The 13,454-nt window shown below is 35.9% G+C and overlaps 1 protein-coding gene across 1 annotated transcript in view; it reads right to left on the reverse strand.

Annotated features, from left to right (window-relative positions):
- Positions 1 to 2,325: 2,325 nt before the first annotated feature.
- Positions 2,326 to 13,454, reverse strand: part of LOC140150342 (double-stranded RNA-specific editase 1-like) — a 34,582-nt gene continuing 23,453 nt past the window's right edge. The window contains exon 7 of the mRNA XM_072172350.1: positions 2,326 to 3,837. Within this exon, the coding sequence (XP_072028451.1) occupies positions 2,367 to 3,837 (1,471 nt within the window). The 3' untranslated portion in view covers positions 2,326 to 2,366. The remainder of the gene's footprint in view (positions 3,838 to 13,454) is intronic.

The raw sequence follows: 13,454 nt of genomic DNA on the forward strand, positions 1-13,454 counted from the left end.
TGTTATTTCGTAAAATATATAAACATGACTTGATCTCAAAATATGATTAATTCTTGAGCATTGTGTTTCTCGTTTATTTTGTTTTTACTTCTTTTGATGGTAACATTTCTTTGTTAACGGGGGTGACTTCCTCTGGCCTTCTGGTCATCCCCTCCATAATTTGTTTGTTTGATATTGCCTTTGTTTATTTGTTTTTTTAAATTTATATTTGTGTGATTTCATGTGAATTATGGGAAATAATGAATTGTTATGGAGGTGATCAATGTTCTTGAATTAAATTTAGTTATTTACAAAATTATAGGCTTCATCAGTCTTTTGCTTTGTTCCCTTAGGTAGTAATAAATTTGATTAGCTTTGGTATATACAAGCACACACACATTTCTAAGTATCTACAAAACACACTATGTAGCAAAAGTAACATTCTTTCATATACTGTAAAGCAAAACTGTACTTCGCAACTTTTGCGAGAATGTCCCGCTGACAGTAGCATAAAAGAGATCAAGGTATATTTTCAGTCTGTCCTTACTTACAAGTTTCTGTCCCTCTTCTTGGCTGCCATTGGGCTATTCCACTTGAAATCCATACAACTCCTATGGAAGACAGATCCTGGAGCGATTGCCGAATAGGGTGCAACTCTACTAGTCTTATTACAAGACTGCCCTACCCCAACCCTAACCCTAAACTCCGTAAACGAGGACTGGACTCAAGTCTAGCAAGTTGCACCCTATTCAGTAATTGTACCCACATCCTTTATCTCCCACACAGGGGACATGCATTTAAAATTGAGTTACCTGAATGTAAGTCCATTTGAAGTCTTCATCCCCTGTGTAGTCATATCTTCATTAGGGGGTGTATGGGCTTCAATTAGAATAGCCCATCTTCAGCACCATTTTCAGATTTGTATAAATCTGACAATATTCTAAATAGATTATCAAAAGTTCTTGGAATGAAGCTTAACTAACAAGTGTTCTACAATAGGGCTATCAGACAAATTATCAATAGGATCTAATGCTTAAGATACTTGAATTTATACTTGATAGCTTAAAGCAGTATGCAGACTCCGAGTATTAGACGTACAATATTGATATTGTATGTAACATATCTACGTTATTTAATCTATTGCCATTCTATTTCCAGTAATGTTTAAGTATAACGAATGTTTGATGACGTAAAATCGATAATATGTTACATATAATATCTGGTAGCAATATATTATCGATTTTACGTCATCAAACATTCGTTAGAACTTAAACATTACTGGAAATAGAATGGCAATAGATTAAGTAACGTAGATATGTTACATACAATATTGCACGTCTAATAAAAAGTCTGCATACTGCTTTACAGAAAAGTATATCACACACTTGCTTCTTACTTGTTGGAGCATCTCGAGCTATCGCTTTTGTTCACTAACTTTCAACATTCGAACATCAATAATGTCATAAAAATGTACTTTGTGGTATTTCAAATATTGTATGAAATGTGCAACGAAATTATTGTCTGCAATATGCAAAAGCAACAACAGATGCATCACTTTTCATAAGCAATTGCCCATTGCTGAATCGCTAAGAGGTCAATATGCAAATTCAGGAGTTACAAAATAATTTATTACTTTACTTGTAATTTATTATGTTTTCACAGTTGAGCTATCAATTGCATACAGGCTCTGCAACCTCTGTTACAATCGAAAGATTTCAACAGAGCCATTGTTTCATCGGGCTAATAAATAATAATAAATGTAGTACTGAAGACAGAAACATACACATCCTCTGAGTGTATCCTTCATTTCAACATGAGGGATAAACCCAATTCAGACATATAATTAAAGTCAAAATTTCCCTTGACAAATGACCAACAAAATGGTGGAAGACACCTCCCTCAATCAGGCCAAGTGTCCTCCAATCGCATGACACATGTTGACATATCTTCTGCAATGAACTGTGCAGTCAAAGGTGGTACAAACTTTATGAAAGCCAAAGATGATGAGCTTTATTCTATACCACATCTACAAAAAAGTTACACCATTGTTTTACAATCTTGTACAATAAAGCAGAGATTACATGCATATAGGATGTATAAGCTTCATCCAGTCAGATGCCAGCATAATTGATTGGTGATGTTATTACCACACTAACATCACATTCTTAAAATGCATAATAATAAAAACTATTTTTATATCACTGATATCCCACAAAAATGACTTGGTCACACTGATTCCATTGCATCAAATTTAGAAAAATATAACATGCATCAACATGCTTTGAAGGGATATTTTTAGTAGCAATTTTCTCTTCATCTTTGGAAATCTACTGAGCTCTACTGAAAGTCATGACACATTTTGGGTTTTCCAAGACCTTGCTGGAAATCTACTGAAAGTCATCACACATTTTGGGTTTCTTCAACCATTTTCCAAGACCTTCCTGCTGGAAAGTCCTCTTCATAGATACCTTACCATCTTGATATTTGTGTGCAGCTTCTTTCAAGTCACGATATGATCTCTTCTTCTTTGATCCGTTTGCTACTGCTAAATCTGGAAACACATTCTTGACGTATATGAACAACGTCTGCTTGGACAATCTTGATGCTTCATTTTCCTTTGTTTTCCCGGTAGTTGTATCCACGACCTCAATTTCTTGATCGATTAAAGTCCAGTTGATGCTGAAATCAGGTGCTCTTGATGATGGTGATATCTTGATGACATCATTGCTGGGTGGTTCTGTTGCTCCGATCATCAAAGGCTTGTTGAGGTAATATGACGAAGGCAAGGTTGTTAGGTCTGTTAATCTTCCATAGAGCGCTCTTGGTAGATGGGTATAATGGCATTGTGATCCGAGTACTATGCTATCTAGATAAATTGGATCCATGACGTTACTTAGCAAGGCTCCTTGAATACCTACCACATTCCAACTTGCTACTTTATCACTGCATGACATGTTGAAGAGCCGCTCTGGAGATGCTTGAGACTTCCCTGTCAATGGTATAGTGCCTTCTCCAAGCTTGATCTTTGCTCGTAATACACCTCTTGCTTCACGATTTGGATGAGCATCTCTCTCTCCCATATCCGTCATCTGCTTGATAAATCCACCTGCATCGCCACATGGTGGACACGAGATGTACAAATGGAAACCAACACCATTCCGTAGTCTGTATTTATCATCTCCGATAATGGCACTGTTTTTCTTCTCAAAGATCGACTTCCCCGGTGATGTTTTTGCAAGATTGAGTTGGTAGATGAGGAACCTCTTTAGACATCTTCTTGCTACCACCTCTGCATGACAATCATGGAGCACCTCTCCCTCCATCAGATCAACTGTCTGAGGACATTTTGTCCCTGTGGAAAAGCACACCACCTCAGCACTCTCTAAATTGTGACCGGTTGTCATGACAATGCCAGCCAGTACTTTGAACTTCAGGTATCTTGTCTTCCCTGAACCGGGAACAAAAACCAATTCCTGGTAACAATCTACAATTGAACTTTGGATTTGGTCAGCAAGTTCATACTCTTGACCTACCCATGAAGTATACGCAGGACTCGGCTTCGGAAGTACACCTGGGGAGAGCGGGGGCGCTACTCCAAAGAGTTGTCTTAACGCTTTGCTAGAGACGTTCTCTTTGGCTTTCTGCTTACTGTTACCTTCACCTCGGAAAACATTACCATCAACGGTAACTTCTATGAAGAACAGAGGATTGTGGGATGGCCCCCTGCGAGGCTTGTACTCGGTGAAGTCTAGAGCAGCTCCATTCATTTCATTCAGTAATTGGACGGTATTTTTGCGTGATGGTGGCACAAAGTCTTCTATGACATTGGTAGGATCTGGGTAAACAAAATAATAACATCTTTCAAAGATTATCATATCTTAAATTACTTTGTGTATATATTTCAAATATTGGAGCACTTTACAAATGCATAATATCAGTTTGATCGGAATTGAACAATTTTGTTCAAAACACATACCTGTAATGAAAGCCAAAACACATACCTGTGATGTTATCAAGCAAATTAAGTTGAAAGTTGACAAACATTAGTTTATCATGGTTGAAAAAAGTTTTCAAAACTTTGTTGCAGAAGTGGACAAATCTGGTACAATTACTTTCTAAAACAATAATTTTGAAATATCTCTTATATTTGCCAATTTTAATACATGTTAGTTTGTATTTATTCTGAAAATGATACTGGCTTATATTGGTGGAGAAATCATTAGCATTATGAATTAGGGTATCGAGGTCAGGGTTCACTGTACATGCACAAGTACAAGGGAATGGGGAGATGATAAATATCTTGTATATCATCATAAGGCATTAATATTCTTTTGGCTTGTATCATTTGCAGTTTTAAAATGATTATATTCAGCTCATATTTAGTTAATTCAGAATATTTTGGTTAATATTGTTATGTTCTGAGCATAAATGATTTATACATGTTCGTTTGCTAATGTTATACAGCTCAATGTAATGGCTTTGCAAACCAGGGTTCAGGTTTATTAAAAACTCAAAATACATCAGTCAAGAGCTCAAATTAGTCTTCAATCCCTGAATCCATTGTGAAATGTTAAATTTGTGGGTTCAGATATTGATGGTTTTGTGAAATTCTGTCCAATCCAGGAATGTGTTCTTTCTTACCTCCATGAGTAGCAGCAAACCAAACCATCAATTAAGTTGTAAGAAATCACCTTTTTGGGGCAAAACTTACCTATATATAGTGGTTTCAATATGAATTTCAACCATTACTTTGAAGGACCAGATAGATGTATATAAGTGTTGTCAGTCTCGCAGTGCTTATGTCCAGCAAACATGAAGATTTCCCCAAATAATAATATAAATATCTATTGTACACTTCTGTTTGATTTCCAGAGACATGTGATATGAAAGTTCTATAGTGTAGCCAGGATTTTAGTGTGAAGGGGCAAAGCCAAATGTTCATCCCCATTTGTCAATTTTTGTCCCATTATTGCCATCCCCATTTTATCCATGAAAAAGTTCTGGTTGGGGATTCCCCCCAGTGAAAGCTGTGATAAGTAAACGGGAAACAGTCCACAAAGTTAATTCACTGTATCTTTCCAATTCAGATACATGTCCGATTACACTTTTTACAGTGTATTTGTAGAAACTTGATATATATAAACCATCATATATGTACTGAACTAAAACCAGTGTCACATTGGCAATCCATGACTGTAATGCTGGTTTCATACTTTCTGCTGCTTCCCGCAGAGCGGCTTGACTCTTCATAATGCAGCTTGTACTTTTCTGCAAGCGGAACGGCACGCCGATGAGCGGCACGACTATGAAAGCCAATGTTACCGCTCGGCACCGAAAAAATGTTTCCTGTTCTCATGTGTCAGAGCGGCGCTGCTCCCGAGTTGACTTGAATTTAACTCCTAGCGATCTGGGCCAAGTGGTGGAGTGATCAATATATTGGTTTAACTGATGGTCACAGTTAGCGTTTCTGGTACAACTGCACGGTGAAGCAAAATTGTTGTCAGAGTGGCAGGAAAGTATCATGAAACCAGCATAAAAGGGACTGTACCTTACAGGCCTATTCAGTGATATGCTGAACCAGAACACCTTCAACTTCAAATTTGTCCAACATTGGAACAAGCATAGATGTGCTACTGACAGAGAAATGGGAAAGCAATCTGATCAGTTTGGACAGCAAAAGGAAGATAGTATATTTATACTGAAGTATAGGTATTATGGTTTATAGCTTGTCCTGGATCAGCTAATCGCTGAATTGGCAGCATTTAAGCAAAAATAAATACACTGAATCAGGGGAAGAATTTTGGTGGGTTTATGACGGACACTGCCTTACCTTGAATGTATGCAAAGTGTGTGTACTATTAGGCCTAAAAAAATTGTTTAATTGGCGTAACCCGACGGACCTTTAAAGCAGGCCCGACCCTAGTTTTTTTTCTTTTTGGTGTTTTTTAAAAAAAAAAAAAAAAAAAAAAAAGAAATTAAAAGAAATTTTCAAAAGAAAAAAAGTTCCAATGCATTTATCGAACACAATTTACAGCTTAAAAAGTAAAAAAACCTCCCAACCTACCTACCCTAATTTATGTTTTATGTTATGCCAATCAAACAATTTATTTTGAAGCCTTATATGCAGGGGCTATTTCATTTAAAATCCACACACCCCCTGTGGAAGATGTCACTACCCCCTTAATTCTGGTTGCACCTTATGTTAATTCAGCTGGAAATTTTGGCTAGTTTTATGTGTAATTCCAGCTGAAAATTGTTGAAATGAATAAAATTCAGTTGGAATTTTTCAAAATTAGACAATTTAGTTTTTAATTCCAAACTCCTCCACTTTTAATGGATGAAAATGGTTGGATCTGGAATAACCTGTTTTAATTGGTTGGAATTCCAAAATCATCCACAGTGAGGTTGTTGTTTTCAAGTTGGAATAGCCAGATCGAGCAGACATCTTGCTCAAAAACAAGACTCAAAAGGTCTCTCCTATAACAAAAATCGACATCAACTAAAGCAGTTGATCGAAGAGGGTATCAAATGCATGCACACTTGTAAAAAATGACATTCCAATTGAGAACATATTATGGTTTAAGCATAGCTTAGCTTGGGAGAAAAAAAAAATCAATTTTATTCGCCTTCATAAATATCAGAAAGATAATCAATCATACATATCTGCGCACTACACAATTTCATTAATAATAATAAAATTAGGAACCAAATTTCACCAAGCCAGCCACAAAGGCATATCTTAGCCACACCCCAGGGAAATGCTAGCTTGGTGAAACTGGGTCCAGATATGTTTGTTCTTTGCCTTTCTTACCTGGGTTGTAAAATGATAATACAATAAGGCAACAGAAAAACAACACCCTATTCTACAGGCAGGTGACTTTGGAAGTAGTATTTGTAGAGAATAATGTGTTACTTTTTTCCTTCGAAAGACTAAATGAGCCAAATAAAAACATCAATTAAAGCATGAAAAATCTGAATTATTTTTGCAAACAGTTTAAATTTTCCAAAAATTTTTGGTCACAAATGAATTCACTTCGGCCAAAAAATGGCTGTTTTTAATTGCATTTTCATACAAGATGGGCAAAAGTCACTCAGGGCAGAACAGGGTGGTTTTTTTTTGTTGCCTACTGCTAAAACAGCCAGAGAGATAAGGCTTGTCAAATAACATAAAAGATAACAATGTTAGGGTTCTTGCACTTTCATGAAAATATAATTCCATGGAATTTGTATGGGAAAATCATTAAATGCCATGGCCTTTTTTTCATATAAAAGACTGTAGTTTCTAGGGATTTATGTTATGATATTATGACCAACATTTTAAAATGGACATTTTGTTGCTGCTGGCTTCTGTTTCATTATTAATAATTTTACCATGGTGATTTCTTGACTTTGGATGTCTTTTACTCGATAACAGGACTCTTAAAATGACATGAATTTTAGGCTTTCCATGACGGTGAGAACCCTGTCACAACTTTTCAAAATTAAATTGAAAAAAAGAAGATGATACAAAACTTAAGCATTTCCTTCAAATTTTTGTGACCTAGCATGGGGGATGACAGGGAGGGAGACAAAATTGCTCAGCTGAATAGCTGTACATGATGGTATTTCCAAAGAGCTTATACTGTGTGAGTAACTGAGTATAGACTCTCCCTTATTTGTGCGTTGCTCATGGTATGGAAAACAGCATACCTATGGATTATTTTTGCCATTTACCTGCATTAGGCCATTCCAGCTGAAATCTATACATCCTCCACTCCATGGAAGACATGACTTTAATCTCCTACACTGGATATGTAGATTTCAAATTATGGAGTCACCTTAATGTAACCCCATTTGAAACTTACACTCCCTGTGTGAAAGATTAAGGTCATATTCCCAAAGATCCATAGGGGGTGTATGGATTTCAACTGGAATGCCCATTTTCATGTGTACACACAAACTTCACGCTCGCACAGATTATCGCTAATTTCAGGTTTTGATGGTGAATGCAGTAGGTATACTATCTTGGTCCCAATATGTTGGATTCCTATACCATTGCACACCTGGCTATACATAGTACATGTACATGTTCTCCTAGTCTAGCCTCCTTGAATATTTCACAGCATGAACATGTGTCCTGCAATATTCCTGGATTTGGTTCAATTAGGACTGTTTTGATTGATAATTGATGTCCAGCATTTTTACTCCATCAGAGAACCGATTTGTAGACCTAAAAGAATTGTTATGCTGGTTCAAATGTTACCAAAATAACATAGCAAGACAGTGCTTTAGTCTTTCAATAAGAAAGCATGCTGTGTTAATCCTTCAGCAAAACCATCAAACATTGTTGCTCTATCTTTTGTTCTTTCGAGAATGTTACTGTTACAAAATATAACATAAATTGGCATATTTGACGACTCCATTTAAATAAAATCCACACTCCCTGTGTGGAAGATTTTTGAAATATCTTCCACACAGGAAGTTTAAATTTTAAATGGAATGAACACAATAGGCAGCTCCATTTGAATTTCATACACCCTCGGAGAAAAATCCAACTTGATCCTTCCACAGAGGGAGGGTTGAGTTTCAAATAACTTGGTTAATATGCTAATTCCATTTTAAATTCATACTCCCCATGTGGAAGATATTTCCAAAATCTTCCATAGGAGTGTGGACTATATAATGGGTTAGTCCATAGTGACAATTCTGTGTCATTTCTCACTTAAAATTTGCTGACACTACAAAAAATGTCAGAGATACAAAATATATACTTTTCAAAAACTTGTTTGTTGCACCATATCGTGTCTTCATTTGCATCCACTTTTCTCAATGCTCAGGGCAATATCCAACATAATGTATATAATACTGTGGTAAAAAAATTAACCCATAAGCTTCTAAGAATGATTATGGTCAAATTATTACTGGGAATGTAAGTGCTAATCACAGATATACTAAAGCACATAAATAAATATGAGACTATTATCACTGTTGCAAGTATTCAGTAGATAAGCACCCTCATCCCAATTCAAATCCCCTTACCATCTCATGTGTGGCATTTGAAGTTTGGTCATTTACTCTATAGATGGAGATTCATTGAGCAAACTGGATGCATATGAAATGAGTTACATTGTTTCAAAATTTTTAGTCGATACATAATTAGGCATACAAGATCATGCGGTCAATAAGCACTGCGAGAAAGTATGGACCTGCAGTTACATCCACACTGCAGTTTATATTTCATATGAATCATTGGCTGTATATCTCATGATTTACTTCTACTTACTGCCATTGGTGCAATTTTTCCATCCAGGAACAAGTTTCTGATTTACTCAATGTGCTGCAATGTTAAGTAAATGCATGACAAATTCTAGCACACACCAAACCACACGTTACAAACAATGTGAATGCAACTAGCAGATCATACCAAGTTGCCTGTTCTCATGTGTAATTCTGTTGCCACACTGGGCTATTCCTGTTGAAATCCATAAACCCCTTATGGACGACAAGACCGAACCTCTCACATAAGGGGTGTAGATTTCAAATGAAGCCACCTATTCAGGTGTCCCTATTTGAAATCTACACCCCTGTGTGTAAGATTAAGGTCAAGTCTTCCATAGGGGGTGTAAGGCTTTCAACTGGAATTGCCCATTACTTGTATGTCTATTTATATGCCTACAGTACACTTGAATAAAAGCAATGTATTCATGGTCACACTGGCTTGATATAAACTTGTTGTCAAGTATAATACAATGATTCCCTGTTATAACTCATGTTTCGTTGTTGTTTGTTTGCCTTAAGAATTATGCAACAAGTACAAGGACCTAGACTGGCAAAGACTTGTGAAACCAATATGCAAATTTAGGGTTTCTCTACAAGAAGTCAATTTGGGCTAAAATTCCTTCTACTGCATAATAGATACAGTCTGGAAGTTAATCCATCTCCATCGACATGCAATATGTACATTGCATTGTGGATAGTAATTCCGACACAATTTGACTTCCAGTACAGAAACCCTAAATACGCATATTGCAAGTGCCATCGCAAGAAGAGGTCGAGATTGCTTACACATTGGTGCTTGTGCATTCTATTCAAAATCAATCCTGTGACATGATTTTGATTATTTAGATGGGCATAAGCAGTAGCACCAATGCATAAACAATCCCAACCAAAACAGGTCTTGAGTTTCAGTGGAATGCTCTATAGTGCACAAAATGGGCAATATTTCACACAATGTATCACAAACTTGACGGACAAATGAAAAGTGAATCTTGTTAAACTTTTTATGTTAGCCTGGTATCTGCTTTACTATGCACTAATCACTTTGTAAGCCTCACAGGCTGGGGTATTCCAGTTGAAATACATACGCCCCCCTAAGGAAGACATGACCTTAATCTTCCACACAGGGGGTGTAGATTTCAAATGGAGTCACCTATTAAGGTAACCCCATTTGAAATTCACACTCTGTATGTGGAAGATTAAGGTCATGTCTTCCACAGGGGGTGTATGGATCTGTACTGGAATAGCCCAAACATGTCTGCAGTGTATTCATTACCGCTACAGCATGTCAGTATATATTTCCATCAAGCAAATGTTTCAAATGGGGATATACCTTATGCTGAAAAAAAAACACCCAACCAATATTTTGAATGTTGCAAATATGTCTACAGATGTGGATAGGTTTATCTACCCCTTTGTTCTCACCCACAATCACAGAGCCTCACCTCCTTGCAGTTAAATTAAATATTGAAAGGCCTACAATTTGTGTTATTTTAAGTTGGGAGAAAGCGTGATGCATTTGACATGCACATTTTGGTGTGGGAACAAAGCAGGATCTTTATGATATATATAGTGTGAGATCTGCTGATAAATAAAATTAATGTTTATTATTTATGAAGTTAGTGCTTCGATACTAAATATGGATGTGGACCTTAAGGCCATGTTAAAACTATCTTGATGAAATTCGGTTTTGAAAAAGAAAGGAAATTATGCATAATAAACGTTTGTTTCAATCAACTTCGTAGTTCCTTAATAGTATGCAATAATTTGAAAATGCAAGATACATTCATTTATGTAAATTTGACTACATAATACAGCACATATATAGGTGTGCATATACAAAGTGGTTTGCGGAAATTGAAGTCGTATCACATCATATTCAAATGTATCCAATATTTAAGCTACACCCACACTGCAATAAAAAGTATTAAAATACACTTAGAGGTCAAAGGTCACCTGTTAACCATGTAAGTGAATCTTTCTCAAAATCATCATGGTTTCAAGTTACCAGATGTATTTCATGATTCGTATATAAAAATAGTATACTATTATACTACATTCAAAAAAGCATTTAAAAAAGTTTAAATTTTATTTTTTTCAAGATATCACCATGGCAACAAACCACCTTTGACCTTTCACCTTTATTTCCAATTGGTTAGTACCTTTCAAGCTCTAGTGTGACCATGCCTTGCTACAATATTTTACTAATAGTAAATACACACAAAATACACATTGGAAATCACTATCACATACATTCCTAAATTGCAGTCTCACACACAGCCCAGGTCGTACCAATCACCCTTTGGCCACAAAGGTGAACGAGTGGCCAACATGGCAACGTCAACTAGGCCTATGCTCAGAGACTGCCTAAAACTGTAAACCCATTATTAAAGATACATACAAAGCTAATTACCACTTGTACACAGAAAAGACAATTCACAAGATATAACACTGAGTTACATGGAGTTAAACAGGTGCCGGCTTTTTTTATACTAGATACTACACTTCCAAAGACAATATTGAAAGCTAAGTTCTACGCCACTTGGTCTGAATGGATAACACCACCCAAAGATTCATAGAACTTTGCCTTATTGGGCTATTCCAGTTGATATTTATACACCCCCTATGGAAGACATGACCTTAATCTTTCACACAGGGGGTATAGAACTCAAATGGAGGCACCCATTCAGGTAACCCCATTTCAAATGCGCACTCCTTGTGTTGAATATTAATATCATGTCTTTCATATGGGGTGTGTGGATTTCAACTGCAATAGCCCTTCATGTATGGTCTTCATCCTACCTATTTACTTTTTTAAATCTTACATCTTTTTATGGAATTCTTTCTGATTTTTACAACCATGACTCGGATTAATGTTGAAAGCATAATATCTACCATGAGCCATGATGATCCATAATTGAGTATGATACATAAAATGAAAAGATATACTGCCATGCAAAACACTGTGTTAATAAAATCCAAATTTCTCCTGCAAGTTTTGCAACAGCCCTGTGCCTGATTATACACTACATGCAATGTTGCATTCTGTTAATTCCAGCTAAAATGAGCTGCTTGACACCATACTTTGAGAGGATCGAGCATTTGAAAAGTCATACAGGACTGTTATTTTAAATCTTTTTGCTTTTCAACCTTTTTTAGATGAACTTTTCGATCTTGGCAAAGTCATTCATGAAGGAGTACTCATTAAGATTGACTTCCCAATCTTTGGAGTTAAAGAAAGCAAGTATCTTATGAAAAAGAAATTGGTATGTTGTGCTGCATAAACATAGCACAAGTCTTCTCAGTACTAATATTGTTATTACTCCCAAGAAGGAAGAAATTGGGTGCATATTTACTTTAATTTAAAGCTATAACTTCATTCAATTTTATGTACCATACTACCGATGCAGTTCTCTCAATATGACCTAAACTATGTTAAAATGTAATGACCAGGATATGTTGAATTATTATCATATGCAATAAAGCTCACTATTACATCACCAGGCCTTTGCTGTTTTGTCATCTTATCAAATCATCCAAAAATAAGGTGATATATAAGTTTGGTACTGCAGTACATTTATTGACATTTTTTTTGACACAGCAAAAACTGCAAACATTTGTTTCGCAAATATTCAGTAAGTCATCTTTTTACAATTAGTTTGTAGCACTATCTGCACTATAAATGACTCTCATTTTCAAAAATTATTTCACCTAAGATTTCACAAGCTGAACCACCACCAAAGACCTGATCTATAATCGCATCAAATTTATTTGCTTACGCTAATCTTTCTCATTGTCATAGAAACCCCTTCACCAACTTTGACATCTTCAATCTCATCAAGAATTAGAAAAATATTTGCATTATATATTTATAATTTAGTTTACATTATTAAAACGAAGTACTGGAATATTATCAAATTTGATCCACCATTTTGCTAACATGATTGTGAACTTAGTATCTTGAATGGAAATGACAATGATCTTCTTAACAATTATCATTATTTAATAGATGATCTATCTGTCGGTAAGTCTGATCAATCAAAAATGGCAAAGGAGTTTCTATACAATGCTACAAATGTGTACACTACGGCTAAACACTAAAACACTCACATGAAGATATAATAATTATGATCTGGGTTTACAGTTGATGCATGTGACTAAATTGGACCACAGAATTAACATTGGAGGCTACACACCGATAGAGGGCGCTTTCACAGACA

The sequence above is a fragment of the Amphiura filiformis genome, chromosome 4, assembly GCF_039555335.1.
Source record: "Amphiura filiformis chromosome 4, Afil_fr2py, whole genome shotgun sequence".
NCBI lineage: Eukaryota > Metazoa > Echinodermata > Ophiuroidea > Amphilepidida > Amphiuridae > Amphiura > Amphiura filiformis.